At 43.2% G+C, this 21502-nt stretch overlaps 1 protein-coding gene across 1 annotated transcript; it reads right to left on the reverse strand.

Moving 5' to 3' along the window:
* Positions 1-266: 266 nt before the first annotated feature.
* Positions 267-20718, reverse strand: TPM1 (tropomyosin 1). Its single transcript, XM_075505803.1, is given in 10 exon segments — positions 267-1021; positions 9002-9071; positions 9330-9392; positions 9950-10025; positions 10845-10915; positions 11364-11481; positions 12761-12894; positions 19284-19540; positions 19543-19714; positions 20359-20718. Coding segments are annotated over 10 exon segments (1158 nt in total). The 5' UTR covers positions 20473-20718; the 3' UTR covers positions 267-938.
* Between the last annotated feature and the right edge of the window lie 784 nt (positions 20719-21502).

Genomic DNA, 21502 nt, shown 5'->3' on the forward strand with positions numbered 1-21502 from the left:
ACACTGCACCCATGCATATTTTACACAGCAATACCCAGAAAGCTAGTGTGATGAAAAACAAATCACAGGAGAGCAAAATTTAAAAAATGTCCTAAAATGTGCATTTTTATTCCATATCATTATACAATGTTTACATACAGGTATACTTTTAAAACTGCTCAAAGAAAGTGTGAAAAAAAAGTGAGGCGAATATCAGTTTATAAATTCCTCCCCCTCCCCAAAATCCACACAAATAAAATACATTTCAAAACAATCTCTTCCAAATTTGTTTTCTCCTGAATTTATTGAATGTTTCATTTCAACATGAAAAATACAATCAAATGAATACTCAAGGTGAAATGGTGACCTACACTTCTGTATTGAGTTGCAAGAACACAATTTAAAACCTCCAGAAGCCTTCACTTTTCTGTTGCTTACATACCTTCGTTTTATTGAATTAGAAGGCATAGAAAGTCCAAATCCTCACAGATTAATAAAATTCTGATAAAAATAAATTACTGTGCTGGACAACTCCTGACTTCTCTGATATCAAACAAAAGACTTCAGTAGAACCTTTTGTTCAAAATAGCACCATTTCTACCTGGTCTCTCTTGAACGTGAATCATTCTTCTTGTTAAAAACTGTAGTTGGCACTTGAGGTGGGACACTTTCTGCCACAGCCAGGATTCTTCAAAAGACTAAGCATACTGAATTGCTGAACTCTCTACAAAGTGTAGGTAACATTTTTGTTGGGAAATGGCACATTTAAACCATAATGTAATATAGCTTAACCCGCATATGGCTTGCCCATTTTGGTGTTTCCCTGACCCCTGCCTGATAATTTAGCAGATGTTCTTGTGAATGTGGTGAAACTAAAATAAAGACATGTTTATGGGGTTTCACGGCAAGCAGGTGTAAAAATAATAAAACAAATAATGTGGTTGCTGCTAAGAAGGTTTTCACATGTTGTTTAACTCCAGTAAAGTTTGATCCAGCATCTGATGCATACTAAGGTTTTCTTCTTTGGCATGCGCCACTTTCTCTGTTGTGGGATTAGAAAATTAAAACATGAATAGCAGTTCTTTGGAGGCACTGATTCTCCGAACATGAAGGCATGCAATCATCATTTCTATTGGAGGGTTTAGAAAGTTAAGAAATGTGCATGCTCATAAATACCGATGTCCCCAGACAACACAACTAGAGAGAATTCCAAATTAATAAAACAAATGGCAAGTAATGCAAGTTTAGAACTGTTTACAGATGCATTTGTTAAGAAAATGCACTGCCAACAGAGACGCAATTCTTGCACGTTCTGGAAGTTCTTTGCTTATAGGAATGTGGAATGGTGAATGCTTTTTTTTTTTTTAAAGCAGGGCAATAAAGAAAACATTTAAGTTCTTTGCAGATCCATACTTTAAGTTTCATGTAATTCAGAACTTGCAAAGAACAAAAAAGTTACAACCAATCTCTTCTTCAGTGAAGTGACCTTTAAGAAAAATATTTCTTCTAGAAAATAAATAAAATTGAAGTTAGTAGCTTTATGTTGCATGCACACTTTTATAGGACAGTCATTTAACACACTTACATGATACAATAAATGAGCACAATGTTCTAGAGCTGCATCCTACCAGAATCCAGTAATAGTAACTTCATACTAATGCAAGCATACCTTTAAACTGACCAGGTATTTTCAGATGGAGCTCCCAGTCCTAGCTTCATTATTTGTTTTTTTTAAAGCCAAATACAAGCCCAATTCACAGTAATGCAAAATTAATGCCTTAATTCTCCAGATTACAAAACAGCTATAAGTATCCTTTATGTTGGTTTTGAAATACAGAAATACAAATCCCAGTGAACATTTTTCTCTCATCCATATTCTAGTAAAAATCTCAGGGCCAATTCATGATATCAGGTAAACTGAGTATCTCTCTACAAGGCAGGCTGTTACTTTTTGGATACTGTTACCTTTTGGATACTGTTAGCTAAATGCTATAGCTGTTTACTGAAGAGGAAAGGAGCTATTGCATAGCCAAAGAGCTTACTGCTCCTCCAAAGTACGTGTGCATACAGATAATGAAAAGCCTCATCCAGAAGAAGCATTTTCATATGTTTCCAACAGAAACTGAGAATTTCATCCATTAATCAACAGCCTGAAAAAATCAATTTCTAGGTTTCTTGCTTATTTCTACATTTACTGATTCATTCTAAAGGAAATTTGGAAGAAGCAGTTTTTAAACAAGTTTAAAATATAGTCACACTAAAGTTTAATCCTCATTCAATGCCAGCTTTAGTTCATTAGTTAGGCGACTGTTTTGCTCAAGTTGCTGGTAGAGTTGGTCTGTACAGGCAGCAAGCAGGTTAGAAGGGAAAAAAGAGGCAGAATGAAGACAGATTAGACAGAGAAAACAGTTAGGTAAGAGTTAATAAAGAAACTGGTCACACCACAGACAGTTCAGTAACATACAGAGAAACATTTTACCTGTGTTTCTAGAACTCTAATAATAAATAGCTACTCCAAGGAACGGCTATTACAACCTATGAAGAACTGGCTAAGACACCTGTTGTGGAGAACAGCTGTGAGACAGGTAAGTGGGAATAGAAATGGAAGAACTGCAGCTATATTCCTAGAACCAACAAGTCCTGCTTTAACCTTTACATACAATGTGTGGGAGATTTGTTTTGAGTGCCATTTTTCCTTGTAAACTATTCAAGATGTGGTGGAACCTCATCTGCCAGTGGAGGGAAAGCAACTGCATCACAACCAGGGTAAGTAATGGCAGAGAGATGCTGGTAGCCAACTACCACTAGGTCTGACTCAGCCCGTACTTCTGGGGATTTCCTGGGGAATCTGACAGCTGAAATCGTATTTTTGGTAGGGAAACATACTTCTGTTACTGGTATCAACACACTTCGATACCTTTAAATTGTCCAGTTGTACTTCATAAGAAAACAAACCCAAACATTTGGTGAAAATGAAATGGAAGCATGAAAACCCGTGTTGCTCAAATACAGCAAATGGAGAGGATGGTTCACAGTCATGGTCAAAGAGAACAGCCACAGATATGTTGTGACAGTGCATTTAGTGGGAGTTGTTCTGCAGAGTGAAAGACCATTCCGTGATGGTTTTTTACTGTCTTGTTTTCTCAAACTGTCCGTATTCTTTGCAATAGTCTAGATTCAAACTGCACTCCTGACCTCTTGATCCCAGATTATTCTCCTACAGGAAGTGACTGTTTCTGATTCTTTTCCACAAGCTTCCTAACAGCTTCCACAGAAATCCTCATCCCCTGCAGGCTCTGGACACAGCAATGGCAAAGCTGTGCAGTGAGCTCATCTGTAGTACACACTTGTGCGGTGAGCAGCAACTCCTCACAGCTCCTTTCCCAGCCCAAACTCCAACAGCCAGTTCAGTAAAACCAGGGCACACTTCAGAACTGATCCTGGACTGGTAACAACTGGGTCTTGTCTCTCTTACCAGAGTAATGTCACACATAAGTGGAAAAAAACATCAAAACCTCAGAGTAACTAAAATTTCACTTTGTTTTGCAAAGTGTAGTTAGTTGTTATTCAAACATGACAACATAATTGGAACTAAGAACTTGATGCTTACCTTCATCACAGAAAACTCCTCTCTTTAATTGAGGCAGAGATTTACAGTATTTCTCAACATCCAAAATGAGACTAAAACACCCAGGTAAAGCATGGAAAGCATTTACCAAGTGTACAGTCAGCCCTTGATTACCCACAGGCAGTCTGTCTAGGTTGCGATTTATCACAGAGGTAGAGCCAAGGGCTGGCTCTGTAGGCAGCCACCTTGGGCCAAGCAGGGAGTTCAAGCTCTGGCGCAGATCCAGTGAGGCTCAGCGTCAGCACAGCAGAGAGCCCAGCCAAATGAGACATCAGAGCCAGCCTTGCACTCCTGTCAACAAGCCTCATGTACACAACTAGCTACATGTGGCCAGACCTTGTGGGATGTACAACATAATGCACAGTTCCAACAGTGATAAGAGTGCTGAAATACACTGCAGTGAGGAACCACAACAGCTCCACGGAGTCAAGATCAGTGCAGCAGGGCCAGCTAGGAATTCTGTACACAGCTACCTGGGTATCTGCATTGCCCATTTCCAGTACTCTGTCCAGCAATTCATCACCCTACAGTGCAGAGAGCTGAGTATGTGTGTTTGAAGGAAAAGGGAAGATTTAAATACTGATGTTCAAAATTACTGTGTTAAAAATTACCAGGTTGCTACACTGGATTTTGCTTTTTTTACTTCTCTTAAGAAACAACAGTATTGCAAGGAATTGAGGGGAAAAACAACACTGCTGACACAATAAACCAAAACACACAATAGATTAAGGGGTTGGAGTTGCTGTAGCGTAAGTTACTCTGGCTCATCTGACAAGTGACAGCTGGCCACATTCCCCATAACCCTTGCATTTGTGAAGTTAACCATGTTAGCTTCAGCCATCTTACAAATGCTCATCCCATTATATTTGGTTAACCTTCACACTAAACTTTTTACTTTTCAGTTGCAATACACACAGTGTATAAACCCACTTACTGTATCTCAAGTGATGAGTAGTAAGTTATTGAACTTTATTATCTGGACTAGCTGTGACTGCTGACACATATCCTGTACTTGGGCTTCTCCCCATAGCCAGTAACATTAGGACATGTGTCACAGGATAAAAAACTGGGATGAGACAAAGTTATCTGAGGATAGCAAGGGGGAAGACAATGCATCCATTTGCAAGCCTTATTTGGAAAACAGGTTTTGGGGAGGGGAGGAAATCTAGCCTAGACTGCACTGCTGAATAAACTTGAAGTTGAACAAGAAAGCCACATTTACATTACTCTACAAGCTAAAAACTATGCTATGATGAGTTTATTTAGCTGTGGTGACTTAGGAACTTAGCAATATATACAGTGACAGGCATAATCAGAAATTAATCCAGTTTAAACTGATTCACTTTAATGTGAACTGGAAAATAACTTTTTTCATTGTGAAGAAAATGAAGTTAAAATAATGCAATAAACTCTCTAATTGCAAATAACAGTATAAAAAAAGCAACATGTCAGTATTTAATGCTTCATCCTTAATTCGGCACTGCCAAATCAGCTGAAAGCCAATGTTTAGGCTTTCAAACCTGAAATCTGTATGTTCCACTTTGCAGCAGCAGAAGTTAATTATTAGTGTAATGATGAGAGTTTTCCTTCTCCAGTTCTGAAACATTTCTCATGAGTCTGCAATTCAAACTCACAAGTCTGAGCTAAGCACGAGAGTGGAAAGCTACTGAAATCTCCCTGCTCAGCTTCCAATCCTATCATGCCACTCAAGAGAAGTATATTGTGTTAAAAAAAAAGTTAGCAAGCAACATCTTTGCTGAGTAAACGAGGTGTGAAAGAGGGGAAAACTTTTTTGCAAGACATTTGGAGGACTATTTTTGGGTGAAAAAAAGAATTTAAAGTTTTTGATAATGTCCTTTTAAATCTGTCTCAAATATTTAAGTTAACGAACAAACACATTTATATAAAGACAGGAAGTCTTCAGCATCAAGCTACGAGAAAATTTCAGACTTTAAAGTGAAAAATCTGGTGTCAAGGACTTAACTGCTCTCTCAGCCATGCTCCCACGACCAAGTGACCCCAAGGAAGTAGTGTCCTTGCAGATTTTGGCCTAACAATAACAACTGAAAAAATTCCCATTACATCTATTTGTCATTTTAACTGCATCAGATTGACAAAGACTAAGATCATAACTGGCCAGTTTTGACCTCAAAATACCAAGAGCAGTATTCTCATCCCCATAGACCGCTATCACTGACTTTGCATTGTCAACATTAATGCAAAAGTGTTTGCAGAAAAAAAAAATGGAAACACCAAAAAATTTTAAATTCCTAATGGCAAAAAAAGCAATTTTTATTAATAACTGAAATAGTTATTTAAATAAATAAAAGGCAAGGGAATAGCAAAAGGCATACAGCTGGGATGTTTATTTTACATTGAGAGATGTAGAGTTTCTGTACAGCAGAGCACAAACAGAGCATGTTCTGAGACAGGTGCTAGAGGAATAGAGTCAACTAAGCTAGAAGACAGGACAATGAACCCATGAAACATCCAAAGCTTGGAAAGATGTTTTATCCAACCCAGTGAAGATGTCTCTGGAGAAGTGAGGCAAAGAAAATTATCTGCATGAAAAGAAAAAGTGAGATAAGGTAGGAAATAAAAAAGGTGCAGTAAAGCTTTCCAAAAAAGCAGCAACAGCACAGAAGAGCCCAGCATGCCAAGACAACTACTAGAGAAACACCACACCATGCTGGGACTGGAATGCTACAGTAATGTCCTCATATACCGGTAGGGTCCATTTTAAAGTCTGTTTTCCATTTAGAAATATCCCAAATTGAAGAAATACTGTAATCTCTCTACACAGAGGAGGAAAATCTACTTGCTTGATAAGCCACTGAGCAAAAGCATATGTTGGGGAAGTGGGGGGAATAAAAAAAAATAAATAAAAATCAAAGCAGACAACATTAGACCCCTACTAAAAAGTTGGGAGAGAGAGAAGTAATGAATAGATATACGGATGAAAAAAGGCAAAGAACAAAACATTTTAAAAATGGGTGCATGCAAAACACATTTCAAGCGCTGAGCAAAGCTTATGCCTTGCTGAAAGCATGCTAGCTTCCAAAAAGAAATGCTGGGACTAAACATCACACCTCACAAGCGCCTGAGAGCCACAACTCTTCCTCTTTCCCATGCCAACTGTACAGGGTTCACGCAAGTGAAAGGTACGAGCATGGGAAGCTGGATTTAGCATAGCTGACCTCTTGTTCAGAGTTTTAAGTTGATGAAAGAAGAGTCAGTTTGTATCAAAACCTGCACAGACTAGTCACTCCTTACAATTGATCACTTTCCTGCTTTCCTGCCACCTAATACACTCTTTATTTTTCTCCTTATGACTAAAGTTGATATTACCACATTTTTGGTATATGCAAATTAAATTACTACCACCATCCACAAAATATGCAGAAGCAACCTACAATTCAATTGTTACTTTTATGGGTTTAAATGACAAAGTATTTTAAATCAATTTCCACACCTGTAATTTAGTGATAATAGATTAAATTTTCAGAGCACTTAAGGAAATTTAGATGAACACTTTCCGCTGTCATTAATAGAGAATACAGCTAAATGTAAATTTCTTTGAAACTTTTGTAGGAACTTTACCAGAGAAAAACTGTGACAGCAGAAGAATACACTCTGAATGCAACGTGTACCGAGGCAATTTTCTTTGGTAAACTGAATATGATGGGCCTGGCAGGCAATGTTTGAACAGAGGTGAACTGAAAGGATAAATGCAGAGCTACAAACAAAGGGCAACCACAAGACACAAGGATTGCAGATACAGAATGAAAGAGTAAACACAAGCTTATTAGGCAGCTTACAAAATCACCATGAGTATTTACCAGGCTAGGCACAACACTCACCCACACTCTGCCACGGTAAAGAAATTGTTCATGGTATTTTGTACACCTAGTCTCGCTAAAGGAATGCGTCTCCCGCTACAGAGGGAGTATAATTTCACAAGGCCGGAACCGCGCAATCAATGAGGGCAGGGAAGCAGGTGCAGGCACAAGCTGGGAAGACATTTACATGGAAGTCATATCGTTGAGAGCGTGGTCCAGCTCCTCACTGATGGCTTTGTACTTCAGTTTCTGAGCATATAGCTCATCTAACATTCCCCCAAGGGAATGCAGAGGTGTGCAAGGAAATGGAGCGTGATCATGGGATGGAAGGTGAAGGTGGTGGTATGGGATACCATCCAGAAGCCATACAAAAGGGGAAGAGCGCACAGAAAGAGGTGTTGTGACAGACAAAACAAAAATTAAAAAAATTAGAGAATAATAATAATTAAAAAAAAAATCAACAGTGAAAAGTTTTATGCAACAAGTTCATTAACTGCACTGCCAGTGGGGCAACCTGTGATATACAGAAAACGAAGGAAAGAAAGTGTACAAGGGAAGCAAAATCCATGTTTCACTGCCCTGGATTTTTGTTTTAACGCACGTTACGAGGGCACACAGGAGCTAGGAAGAAAAGATTCAAAAATGGGGCTCAAGGAGGATGCTACCATTTATTTTCTACCACTTTTTTTTTTTAAACCACTCTGGTTTGTGTGATGTCAAACTCAGTTTCTTACAGTGATTTTTGTTCCTTCTAAACACCTATCTGTCTTCTCTGCTTCCTTCATGACTCAGTGATTGTAAATTTTCAGCAGCTACCTAGATATTTCATACCTTTTATGCAGAAGTCAGCCTGCCATGCCAAGCAATCAAGCTTCTTAAAATCCTAGACTTAGTGTAATGCATCTAAGTAGTAAACTCCATATAACTTCTAATTACAAAGCGCTACTGAATTATTTTCTCTGGAGGGAGAAAGCACATTCTACTATTCTACTGCAGTTCTGAAAGATTTATCAAAACCTTAAAACAAACTCTCTGAAGTTAAATAAGCTATCCTTCTGATTATGTATACAATCCATTAGCTTTACTAAAAAACAGCAACTGGTCTATGTCACAAAATGCCTGCCCTGACCCACGCTTATCACAGTAATAAATTAGGTTAGCTTGCTACGTTCTTAATTATTACAAACATAACATAGGTCTTCATCAGCTTTTTAGTAAGATAATAATAATCCTTATAATCTCATCATTTACCCTATACATTTATATACCTCCAAGTAGAAGAGTATAAAGCAAAAAAATGAAAGGAGTCTTGAGAACATGAGAGAAAAAGGAACAGGCAAGAGCAAAACACTGTTCACCTGAAGCATTTAAGTTATCAATACATTTCAATCAGAAAACATTTTGCCTATTTTACTCTTTAGGCAGTCCCACTTATATAAGCAGGACAAGTTAGCTGAGTAGAATTGGGTACTGAAAACAAAAGAAAACAAAACAGCCAACAGGAGAATAAAAGATCTGTATTTCTATAGTAAGTGAGAGAAACAAAACCCCATACCTTCTAGGTCATCAATGCTCTTCTCCAGCTTGGTTACTGACCTCTCAGCAAATTCAGCACGGGTCTCAGCCTGAAGTCAAGACAAATAGAGACTACTTAGGAAACACACACATAGTACTTACAAACAGAAGAGCAACAATTTGAATGAGGAAAAAAGTACAATGAGAGGAGGCAAATAATAAGATGATACTAATTTTTAGGAGAGACATTTAACACTAAACTGTCTTCAAAATGACATGTTCATCCTTAAAGCATCAAAGTAGTGTTTATATTAAAAGAATCAAAGTTGCATCAGAACATCTGTTGTAAATAACAGCTCTAATTTTACCTCCTTCAGTTTGTCAGTCAGGACTTTAATTTCCTCTTCATATTTGTCTTCTTTCTGCGAGTACTGTAATTAGAAAGAAGATCACTGATATTAGACTAGGTATTCTAAATATACCAACAAATACCACATTCGAGACTCTCTTCTAATAGATCAACTGTATACAAGAAGTTAATATGGGTATAACTAAATTAATTCCACTTACCAGGCTGAGGTAATACATAGTTTATTACAAGAGCCAAACTTCCCTTGAGTTATATTCCAGTGCTATATGGTGGGAGCTTTGAGTAGAAATTAGTACTACAGTTTTAAAGAGGAGTGGCATTTGGAGAAATTTAATGTTAGCACACAAGTGCCATTTTGAGGGACATTCTATAAATAATATTTAATCCTGTCAGACTACTTAACAGAACATGCAGTCAAGTAATACTGACCTATTTGGAACCAGAAGGAATGCTAGGTTCCAGTAAGAGCCAAATATGGATTGAGTAGTAAGTCCAAATGCTTCTACTGACAATGGCTTTGTGAAAATGCTGCAAAGTGATCAGCATATAAAGAAAACCCCACAGGCCAATCCAGATGACAAAGTAAGGGACACATTCTCACATAAGTCTCTAGCCTACCTTCTCAGCCTGAGCCTCCAGCGACTTCAGGTTGTTGGTCACAGTTTTCAACTCCTCTTCAAGCTCAGCACATTTGCTGTTATTTCGGAAGGAAGGCAGGAAAGGGGCGGATGGAAGATTCAGTCAAGCAAAAGAAACAGGAGAAAACAGGGGGAAAAGATAGAGAAAAATGAAAACAATTACAGAGCAAAAGAACAGCCTCAAAAGCAGCTGAATCCATCACAGATTGAAAGCAACTTTTTACGATGCCAAATTCCATTTCAAGTGTACATTAAGACAATGACCAGACAGAAATTATCTACAGCCCTTGGCTTACACAGAAATATTTACATAGCCTTTACACGTGAGACAGTTCAGCTTCTTTTTGGCTGCACAAGAGGTCAGTTTTAAAGGTAAAAAATTAATAAAAAACAAAAAAGAGACCAAAGAAAACCACCAAAGCAAGATGCAAAGAGAGTAAAGAGCATAGTGAGGACTTATTTGTTACTATTCAGTGAGCTAACTGGCTATGGAAGCTGAAAGACTTGGGTTGCAGTTAAACCTAAAAACTGTTTATTAGTATCAGTACCTTATCCTCTGCAGCCATTAATGCTTTCAAGGTTTGATCCATTATTCTTAACTGTTCTTCCAGCTGTCGGACTTGGCTGTTAGTGAACACATGAAATGCACAAAAGCCATTCACAAAATCAGTGTGCAGGTACAGCATGCAGTGACAAAACACACTCACGCACACATAGGAACACATTTACTTTGGCATTGACCACTTATTTCAACCATTAGAGTAAATGAGCAAAACATAGCTTTGAGCTGAACACACAGTGTACTGCCAATGTTTCATGCTGTTACAGTTGTCTTGTAGCACCTCACACACATTTCAGGGCAGTTCAACACTTACCTTTCTGATAGTTCAGCACGCTCCTCAGCCCGCTCCAGGTCACTCTCAATGATCACAAGCTTACGAGCCACCTACAAGAAAAGGCAAATGACAATCAGGGATATTATGTTGCTGCAGCACACATCACCTGTTTCTAGAACCTACAAAGCAGGGAGCTGGGCCTCTTTCCACTATTTGGTCAACATGTGAATTTTGATTATGTGACATTTTCGTTATTCAAGTCTTTCTTATCTGACATTTTTCGAGACGTCTCTTTCATTCACCAAAAGGCAACTTTAAAATGTTTTTCTCCCTAAGAGATGAGAGAACACTCTCAACCATTTTAGTGCAAAGATCTGAGCACAGATCTCCTGCCACCTTGTCCCCCAAGGTATCTGGGTGCCCATTTTTCCTTTCACAGCTATGAACAGTGGTGTTTGTGATCTTTTGAACTTAAAAGACAAAGCCCAGGGGGGGGAGGAAATTACAGGCACAGCCTAAAGGGCTTTAGAAACTGATGACCTGCACTCAAGAACTGACCTCTTCATACTTGCGGTCAGCCTCTTCAGCAATGTGCTTAGCTTCTTTAAGCTGGATCTCTTGGATTTCCATCTTCTCTTCATCCTTCTGGGCTCTATTTTCAATGACCTTCATTCCTCTGAAAGACGTGAAAAACAGGAAATGCAAGGTTCAGGGCTTGCCAGTTTATCTCCAGCTTTCCTACTACTGGAGTGCGACTTTCAGACAGGTGTATTAAGGTGAATGAGGCACGTCAGATACTTGATTCTTCACACCATAGATCTAATCCTGTGCACACACTTCAGAAGTTCAAAGAAAAGAAGCATGTCTTAGGAAGAAAGAAAAATTAATTTGTTTAGCTCTTACCACAGTTCAGCTGTACTATTCTTTTTCATTTTGAATTGAAGGAAAACTGATCTTATAGAAAAGTAAATAAAGCGTGTTGCCCCTAAAGGCCGAATAAGATGACTAAAGACATCTGTACTTTTACACTTATCGTGAAACAGCATGTTACAACCCCCGCAGGACTGACAGGCATTACGTTTATGGGCCAAACAGATTCCCGTGAGTTTTGCCATGTCAGAGCCCTAGAGCACTGAAGCTCTCTGTGCTCTGCATAAACAAAATTTAACTCCTTCATAACAGGAAACATTGCGTATTGCCCCTTCCATGCATGTCTGACCCAAATTTTCTCAACTATTTCACAATGCACTGTGAGTCTCGGGTGCTTCTCTTTTCAAGAGGCTGCATCATTAGTGAGGTAGAAATACATATGCAGAATACATAGGATTGTTTCCCAGTAAGAGGTACTATCAAAATGAAACATACAATTTGTAGAAGTAAAAGAGAAGATCTTCCAAAGCCACAAATCTTGAGTTCCTAACTTACATTAAGTACTTCTGGAAATCCCAGCCTAAATCTGAAGAAATTATCATGCTCTCTCTCCTTTGCTCACCTTCATGTACTAATCTCACCAACAGCATGTACTAATCTCACCAACAGGAGAACCAAAGCCTCTTCCAGCACTTTGCTATTCTCCAGGTGAGATCTTCTACCCACCATGAAATCAAGAATCACCCAACAGCACAAGAGTATACATCACCCTCAAAAAGTTGTCATCCAAATACAGAAGTCTGGGCTGGGCCAAGCAGTTTTCCCAGGATGTGGCATGATACATCAAAAGCCCCACCCCACTTAAATCTTATCTTTAGAACTGAGACACGAAAAAGAATTCAAGCCTACACATTTTGGACATCCCTACAGACAAGCTGTAACTGAAGTCCATGTAGGCAAAGTAAGAGTGGATTACACATGTTCAGAGACAAGGGAGTGGTTTAATTTATTTCCCTAACCCACACCCTGGCAATTATAATCTTTGTCATAAGGGTAAAGGTCCATTCAAGAGTGGCCCCACCCACCTTTCACTCTCATCTGCAGCCTTCTCAGCCTCCTCCAGCTTCTGCAAGGCAGTAGCCAAGCGCTCCTGAGCCCGATCCAACTCTTCCTCAACCAGCTGGATGCGTCTGTTCAGAGAAGCTACTTCGCTCTCAGCCTAAGCACAGGAAGAACAGAAATTAATTCATAATAAGGCACACATCACCTCTTGTAAAAGATTATCCCATGTACCTGCTAGTGCCATTTAACAGCACTTCAGTAATTTCTGACTTCATGCACTAAAAAGCCCATACACAGAGATGTACATGCCCTCATTGAATTGTGAAGTTATTGCTTAATGGAGGAAAAAGTGATTAATGCTTCCTTTAAATGAAGCACATAAAGAACCGTACAATTTGTACTAGAAAGAACTGCACTGGAAGAATTATGCATCGTTCCCCAAATATTTTCTGTTATTGTATTTGCAAGCATTAACCCATTATAGTCCCCCCCCTTTTTTTTAATCAAATCAACACAAACTAATTACCCGATTCTTCTATGTTATCCCAAATCCTTTATTTATGACCTTTTGCCATATTTTGATATGAATTGCCCCAATATTTCCTTGAGTTCCGTAAGAGGGGTTCAGCGTAAACATGCGAAAATATACCTAGACCAGCATTTGCAATGAGACAGCTGACATAGAGAGAGCATGAGAACATTTAAGAAATGCCCGAATACCCACAAGTTCTGTTTACAGGCAAGCTATGCAAGAGCTGACAAAGAAGGCACCAGCAGAGGCTACATCTCAGAAGCACCCTATTAGAGGCAACAATCACTTAAAACATCTATTTTATTTTTCCCCATACCATCACCCTCAAACTTCCCCCAGATTTGCCTCTCTTGCATTACGTGTTCACTTAATCTTCTGTATAACACTTGCAACTCATCTGCCTCTTATCATTACAAGGTTTTACTTCTGACTTTCTCAAACCTACACTTGCTTAAGTTGCAGATTAAGTTCTATCACAGCCTTCTCATAGTAACCTCATTATTAAACTTTATTTCCTTCAAAAGGATACTAAGCACAAAATATATATAAAAAGGTTATTATTCTAAAAAGTTAATTACTTCCAAGAATAACAGTTACTCTTAATTAGTACTGAAAACAATCTTGCTATATATGAGTAAGTACACATCTGAATTTCCTATGATGTCTAGTTGGGGGGGGTGCGGGACACACACATGAACCCTGTATCAAAAGTAGATACCAAAAGCATCAGTTTGGTACTTTTTCTTTAATTAAAAATTTAAGGAACTGTTATTTGTTGCTTTTACTAACCAGAGGCAGCTGGATACACTTGGCTACAGCTAAAATTTTGTTCTATATCACCCAAGTAAGAACAACTTACACACCAAACAAGTAAAACAACTTTTGACATAACAGTAACACTGCCCCACTAGAATGACTGGAAGTAACACATAAACAGGGAAGCAAATATATATTTGAACATGAATGAGTGTTGGCAGTGAACATGTAGAACCAGGAACAGAAGAGACTTCATCCTTAGAGATCCACATTAACCCAAATATAAATTCTCTAGCTATGTAATCAAGCAGTAGTATCAAAACCTGTATTTTCAGACTTCTGGCTTTAAACAGTAAGTTGAACATTCTGATTTGAGAAAGAAAACAACCTTTCATAAACGTTACCCTTCGGAAATTTGTAATGTTACAAGTTAATTATTATCATGTCAAGACTCCTCATCATGATAAGAGCATACAATATGCTTAGAAAACACAGGGTGACTAAAGTTCAAGTTTTTACTTCCTGCTCCAGTAACTCAATAAGGGTTTACCAACCAGCCTTATATGGCCCAAGTTATTCTTCTGCGGAGCAGGACTTCTCTCCTTATATGGTAAGGAAGGAAAAAACCCCAGTGACATTAAGGGGCACTCCCACAGCTAACAGACAAACATAACCTTCTGCGATTTTGCCCTAGCACTTATACACCACATACTTTCACAATGAGCGATGACATGGTTAAGTCACCATCAGGTGTTAATTATACAGTTGTAAGAGGATTCTGTTTTCCAGAAGAAGGAAGAAAAATGCATTCTGAAAATGTGATTACCAACAGCCCCTTGAGATGCATGCACTCAAAACAAAAGAGATTATTTTTTAAGGCAATGGCTGCTAGTCACAGTCTTGAAACTTTTAACAATCTGGTTTAACAATCAAAAGCTGTAAGCTGCGATATGTTTTGGCCACAGCTTTAGTTTTTTCATTGTTTGAGTATCTGTACCTTGCACAGGAAGGAAAAAAAAAAAACCAAAACAACCCTAGCTGGTCACATGCTGTACATGTAAAGCATAACACTAAGGCAAGGGTCAGATTCACACCTCAGCTTGCTTGCTGCAATGTTCTCAAAGCCTCCCTCCTCAAGCATGCAGAAATACAGCTGTGACAATAAAAAAAAATCTGTACATAGCTAGCATTATAGAAGAGGCACAGGTCTACACATGTGTGAGTTCAGTTTTCTGCCTTTATTCACCCCAGCACGGACCCCTCCAAACAAAGACTTAAATGTCATGTCAATGTACTCTGAAGAATTCTACATCATCCACATAAACCAATTCCAGGGAAGAGACAAACATTAACCTTTAGGATCGTAAGCCTTATAGCAATGTGGCTGAGCTCTAATGGGAAGACTTCAGCTGCAAGCTGTAATCACTCCTCCAGCGCTATTCCTTCTGCCCCAAAAGGTAACAACAAAGTTTTCCATTTTAATGGGAATCCTTTAATATGTTGTTTAGAACAATACATGTTACTGAAAGTAGGAAAATTGGTGTCCTTTGCTCCACAAAGCTTAGAAAACGAGTACAGTTTTTCTTAAAGACAGAAACCCTTATGAAACAAGTTATTGACTGTGACATGATCCCTCACTGAAAAAAATGTATACGTGAATTGATTTGCACAAATACGGTAGCTACACAAGCATAAGGAGCCATATTTTGCTCCTTATGGGGAGATCACCTGCAGGTAATCAGATGGCTCTTCCTTTGAACTTGCTGCCCAGAATGTGCAGAAAGCCCCATATTATAAGGAAATCCAATAATCACCATTTTTTCTATTGTAATAAATGACATGCATAAGAAATTTGCTCTTTTGTGTCACTTTTACGCAACCACTGAAGACACTAAAACCGCCGCAAAGGACATTGTACATTTTATAGCAGGAAACATTAAGTTACAGCTGCTAGAATTCCCCAAGGTCAGTGGCAAGGCAAACAACAGCCCCATCAGTTTTTTGCTGTAACTGCCACCCATAACTACATCTCTCTGCTACGTGAGTCTGTGCTGCTCACACCTGATCTTGTCTCTGCCTAAAACTGTACCTACTGTTCCTTTCCCATCTTAGCTAGGGTTTTGACAAGCTAAACATACTACAGATATATAGCAACAGGAGCCATATGATCACATTGTTGTAGTGTTTTCAGGTACTGTGGGTAAGTACTCAGACATGGCCACCTCAGGTTCAGTCCCAAGTACATAATCTCTTAACAGTAGGCATGCTGACTTCCCACAGTTGAACTCGTTTGGATGGGATAAGCAGACAACTGGCACTTGCAAACAACAACAAGAACAAGATTTTGTAAAAGCTTGCTCAGAACCTAATACAAAGCACCCAATCTCAAACATCTCACCTAAGTTCAAACTCATTCCAGCTCAGCGTTTTGCCGTTGGCCAGCAGACCTAGTGCGGTCTACTTAGGCACCGCAGCTTCGTCTGCCCCACGCACCACTCAGGTTACTGACCCGAAGAGTACAGCACTCCAGGCCAAGGACCGCAGTGGCCCACTCTTCACCTGCGGCCCCGGGCCTGCCCGCCGGGGACAACGGCCTCCGCCCGCAGCGCGGGGAGCGGGGCGCCGCAGCGGCCGGCAGGTAACCATTTTGTCGGAGACAGCGGCGAAGGATGCAGCCGCCCGACCCGCCGGCCAGGGAGCGGCGAGGGTCAGCCGCACTCCGGGACCCACGCCCGGCGCCCCCATCCGCTCCCACCGGGCCGCGGCCCCCGAGCCGAGCCGGGCCGAGCCGAGCCGGGCCGAGCCGCCCTACCTCCTCCCGCAGGGCCCGCTCCTGGTCCACCTCCCGCTGCAGCCGGCCCGCCCGCTCCTCGGCGGCGTCCGCCTGCTCCTGCAGGCTCCGGATCTTCCTCCGCACGGCCTCCAGCGAGCTCATCGCCGCCATACCAGCGTCTCACCCGGCCTGTGCCACCTCCTCCGCCCGCCCCAGCCCCGGAAGTCCCCCCGCGCCGCAACGCACCGCGCACCGGGGCGGGGCTGCCGGCACCGAGCTGGGAGCGGCGCGGCGCACAGCCGAGGCTGGCACGGAGGCAGGCCCCGAGGAGAGGCCGGCCCCAGCCGGGAGAGGGCTCTGCGGCGGGGCCGCGGCGTGCCGGGCCGTGCCGGACCGGGGGGGCGGCGGCCATCGCCAGGTGGGCGCGCTGGGGCGGCAGCGCCCCCTGGCGGCGCAGCGCGTGGGCTCCCCCGGGCCGTCCCGGGGTCGGGGTCAGGGCCCCGGGTCGGAGCCAGAACCCGCCTTTCCCCCCTAAGTCACCCCAGTATGAGCGTAATAAAATGACACCGAGCAACCTGCCCCCGCCAGCTGCTGCTGCGCCTAGCCTAGCTGCTGAGACACGGGGAGGGGACAGGGAGCTGCGGCTGCCGCCTCCCAGATGAGGTGGCTCCGGGGCTCAGGGGATGTGCCAGGCTTTTGCGGGGTGAGTAATACCGGCAAGGTAAGGTTTCCTCATCACCCTGGGTAAAGCGAGTCCACCCCAGGGAGCCGGAGCTCCCTCCCCTGCCCGTGTGTTTTTCCTAAGGCTTGGAACTATCCAAACTAGTAGGGCAAATACTGGGTCAACTGCAATGCCCCAAAGATACTCCGCATCGTCAAAAAAGAAAGACATCCTTAAAATGTCAGACATGTTCTATGCATACCATTAAATACAGCATTTACGTTGATGAAAACAAGCCAGACACTTGCCTACCCTCCGCCTGAGGGATGACTGCAAATAAAATTGCCCTCAACTAGCTTCCAAATGCTGTTTTCCAGCAAAGGAAAATGGGATTGGTTGGGAAGATCTTTCATTTCAAAAAGGGAATCTAGTAGCATTTATCCTGCCTTCATCCTAGGCGAGCTATTTCCAAATAGTCTGCATACTTTTCCTTATAAGGAATATCTCCCCTGGATCTATATGCGGTTCCTTTGAACAAGTTAAATAAACGTCCTGCTAGGAAGCTGCCTCTCATCTATGCAGCCATACACAGAAGACGACAGACATCTGATCCACATTATACACAGAACCCCTCTCTCTCGTTCCTATGCACGCTTATGTTTGTTAAGTTCTTGAATTCTCTTTCAAAGCTATGCAACTTAATTGCCTTACTGAAGTTAGACCTTTTTATCCTTTGTTCATTTTAGAAGTAAAATAAGATAAAAGCACGTTGTCTTTCATGCAAAGTTGGTTTTTGTAACATTTCCCCTTCTAAAACTATCCTTCCTCCTCCTGAAATACTTTGCTTGCTTCATCTGTGGCTACTCCTCTTTTTATTATGGCTTTGAGGTTAATTTTTAAAGCTGAGTTATAGGAAAAGGACGGTCATCACTTTGGAAATACTGTGGTTTCAGCTAATCCTGTAATTCAGACCTGAGATTTACTCAGAGAGAATTGGATTGTACAGCAGCAGCCATAAAGATCTAGACCTTAACTGCAGAGACAATAAACTCGCATGGTTCCATGCATGCAATACATTAAATGCATGTTAGGGGCAGACAGGTGGGTGGGATGAGGGCCTGGGAGAGGCACAAGCTCTTGCATTATTACCATATAAAGTGCTGAGCTATATATATCTCCCTGCTTGCTCCCAGGATCCCCGTCCTCTGAACTGCAAATCTAGCAAGTATCATCTTCCAGACAATTTTCTCTCACACGAGACTGAACTTTTCTTCGACAAGTGAAGCAGTTCCAGTGATTTCCAGGGAAAAAGAAAAAACTAGGAGAGGATCTTTTATCTCAGGGACCAATGAGTGAGCCAAACTAGTATCTAGCAGCAGTTCTAACGCATGCGTGCCTAGGAACAGCTCTCTTGAAGACAGAACTAGCAGCCCTTGCTCTTCTGGATCTCCCTCTCCTGGATCTACTTGCTATTAACTCTCTGATTCTGCCTCACTATCAAGATAGTGTTGTTCCAGCCTGAGCCATTTTCCCCATCACCTGAACAGACAATCTACCCTTTCTTTACTTTCATGTCTGGAACAGGAAGTACACATGAAAAGCATGTGTCGAGTGAGCAGAAACCCAATCAAATGCCTCTGATAGTGTGCAAACCTCATGCAAGGAGGCAGTGCTGTGTTTCCCACCTCCTGCCCAGGAGGTGCCCGGACCCTGCCCTCAGCAAAGCTTTGGAGCACTGCTTGGTAGGAGTCCTGGCTGTCCTGTGCAGAGGGAGTGTGTGGTTTCTGTACTGGGGTGGTGGTGAAAGGGATGGGGGTAACTTACATCTGTGGCCTTTTTGTCAGCCAGTTCCAACTTTTCCTGTGCATCTTTAAGGGACTCGGAGTATTTGTCCAGCTCATCCTCAGTGCCCTTCAGCTTCTTTTGTAGAGCCACCAGCTCGTCCTCCAGCTGTGATATGGGTGGAAAGTGGTGGAGAGGGGAGGGCGGGCAGGAAAAGGTGCAGCAGGCAACGTGATCGTGCAAAGGGAGAAGTGCGAGTGCAGAAGAGACAGAAAAGGACAGACGGACAGAGAGAGAGAGAAGGAGAGACAGTTAGATTCTCTTTGCTTGCGGCAAGGGCACGATACCTTGGCAGCATTCTCCTCTGCGGAGAGGAGGCTATCCTCAGACTTGTGTAGCTCTTCCAGCACTTGGTCCCTTGCATCCTCCGTCACATGCAATTGCTTTTCCAATTGCACAATGTCATCCTCTAACTAGGTGCACAAGAGGAAATACAATGCACAAATATGTTTCTCCCTGGGCTTAGAAAAGCGGGAAATTAATTTTTAAATCCCTCTCCCTTCCTCCCTCCTCCTTCAGGATCTCCCAGAAACGTGCAGCCAATGTGCCCCCCTCCCCCAAACGAATAAAGCCCCAGCTGTAAAGGAAGGGGGTTGGAGAAGGCCAGGAAAATGGGACACACATCTGGAAGAGGGGGGGCAGCTGGAATTGGACAAGTCTGCTGGGTGGTGCTGGAGGGGGCGAACACAGCTTTAAGTGTCCTTTGCCAAATCGCAGCACGTCTGTCCATTGCTAACCAGGTGCTCGAGGCAACCTCTCCCAGCCGTGCTCCTGTGACAAAGGCACAGAGGCCATGCGGCTGTCCCAGGGCCCCGCTCCCCAGCTGGGGTGCTGGGGGCACGGGGAACGACCTCCTGCCGGGCCCCCGGGAACTTCCAGCCAGGGGCTGCCAGGGTGAAGCTCTGCCTTAGGAAAAGTTCAACCAGTTCTGCGGGAGGCGGGGGATACAGCAAGGTACATTGGGGGAAAAAAAAAAAAAGAAAAGAAAAGAGAGAGAGGAGTCGACTGGAAAGACTTGCGCCCCGGCGCTGGCCGCGCCCGGGCCCTCAGTGCAGACCTGCTTGCTTCTCTCCTCCGCTGCCTTCTTGTCCGCTTCGGCTTGCTCGGCTCTGTCCAAGGCATTCTCCTTGTCCAGCTTCAGCATCTGCATCTTCTTCTTGATGGCATCCATGGCGGCGGTGGGCTAGGGCGCGTCCCCGCGCGACTTGCACCAGAAAGCAAAACTTGAAAAGCTGCGGGACAGCCCCGAGTCCGAGACCCAGCCGCGGCCCCCGAGGGAGCGGCGCGGAGCGGCGCGGAGCTGCCGAGCGGCGGGGCTGATCCGTGCGGGACGGGGCGCCGGCGGAGTGCAAGCGGCGGGCAGGGAGCGCCTCACAGATATGTACTTTCCCAGGGGGCTGACTGCATTCCTCAAGACATCCAATACTTTTTTGGAAGGGCTTTTTTTTTTTCCCTCCCTCCTCCGTTCGTCCCTACCCCTTTCCCTCTCTCACTCCCCCCGGCTTTTTTCGGAGGCTCAGCGCTCCCATTCGCTGCTGCCTGCCATTTGACCGTAGATATGACTATATATGGGATGCGATGGGCGAGGTAAGGCGGGGGAGCAATTTGTTCCCATTTCCAAATAGGCAGGACGGGACGTTTCGCTGCTACTCCTGGGAGGGAAAAAAAAAAGGCAGCAAGCCGGAGCTCGGGGAGTGGAGGAGACGGCCGCGCAGGCTTCTCGGGGCGGGCAAGGCGTCTGGGTGACACCAGCCCCGTGCTGGAGCCGTCCCCACCCGTGGAAATCAGCCTTTTTTAAAGCAGGAGGGTGGCGGAGCCGGCCGCGCTAGGCGGGAGGGGAACACGCGGGGCTGGGGGTGGCAGCTGCAGGGGCAGTAAGGGGTTAACTGCATGCACGTACGGAATGAATGCGTTTTAAGACCTTCCCCCCGGCAGCCAGAGGCAGGGGAGGAGGAGGAGGGGGCATCTCTACCGAACAGTCAGGCTGCAGCAAGTGCGGGCAGCGAGGTGCTGGGCCGGCCCCTACAGCGCCGAGCGCGAAGACCAGACTTCGGGCGGGCAGGGCTGCGGGCAGGGCAGGGCAGGGCAGGGCAGGGCTTCCGCGGGGACCCACACCGAGGGGGAAGGGGCTGAGGCGCGACCCCAGGGGCAGGTGACCATCGGGGGCACAGGAGGGCTCTCCGCTCCTCCCCAGGCGGTGC

The sequence above is a fragment of the Mycteria americana genome, chromosome 6 (genome assembly GCF_035582795.1).
Source record: "Mycteria americana isolate JAX WOST 10 ecotype Jacksonville Zoo and Gardens chromosome 6, USCA_MyAme_1.0, whole genome shotgun sequence".
NCBI classification, from domain to species: Eukaryota; Metazoa; Chordata; class Aves; order Ciconiiformes; family Ciconiidae; genus Mycteria; species Mycteria americana.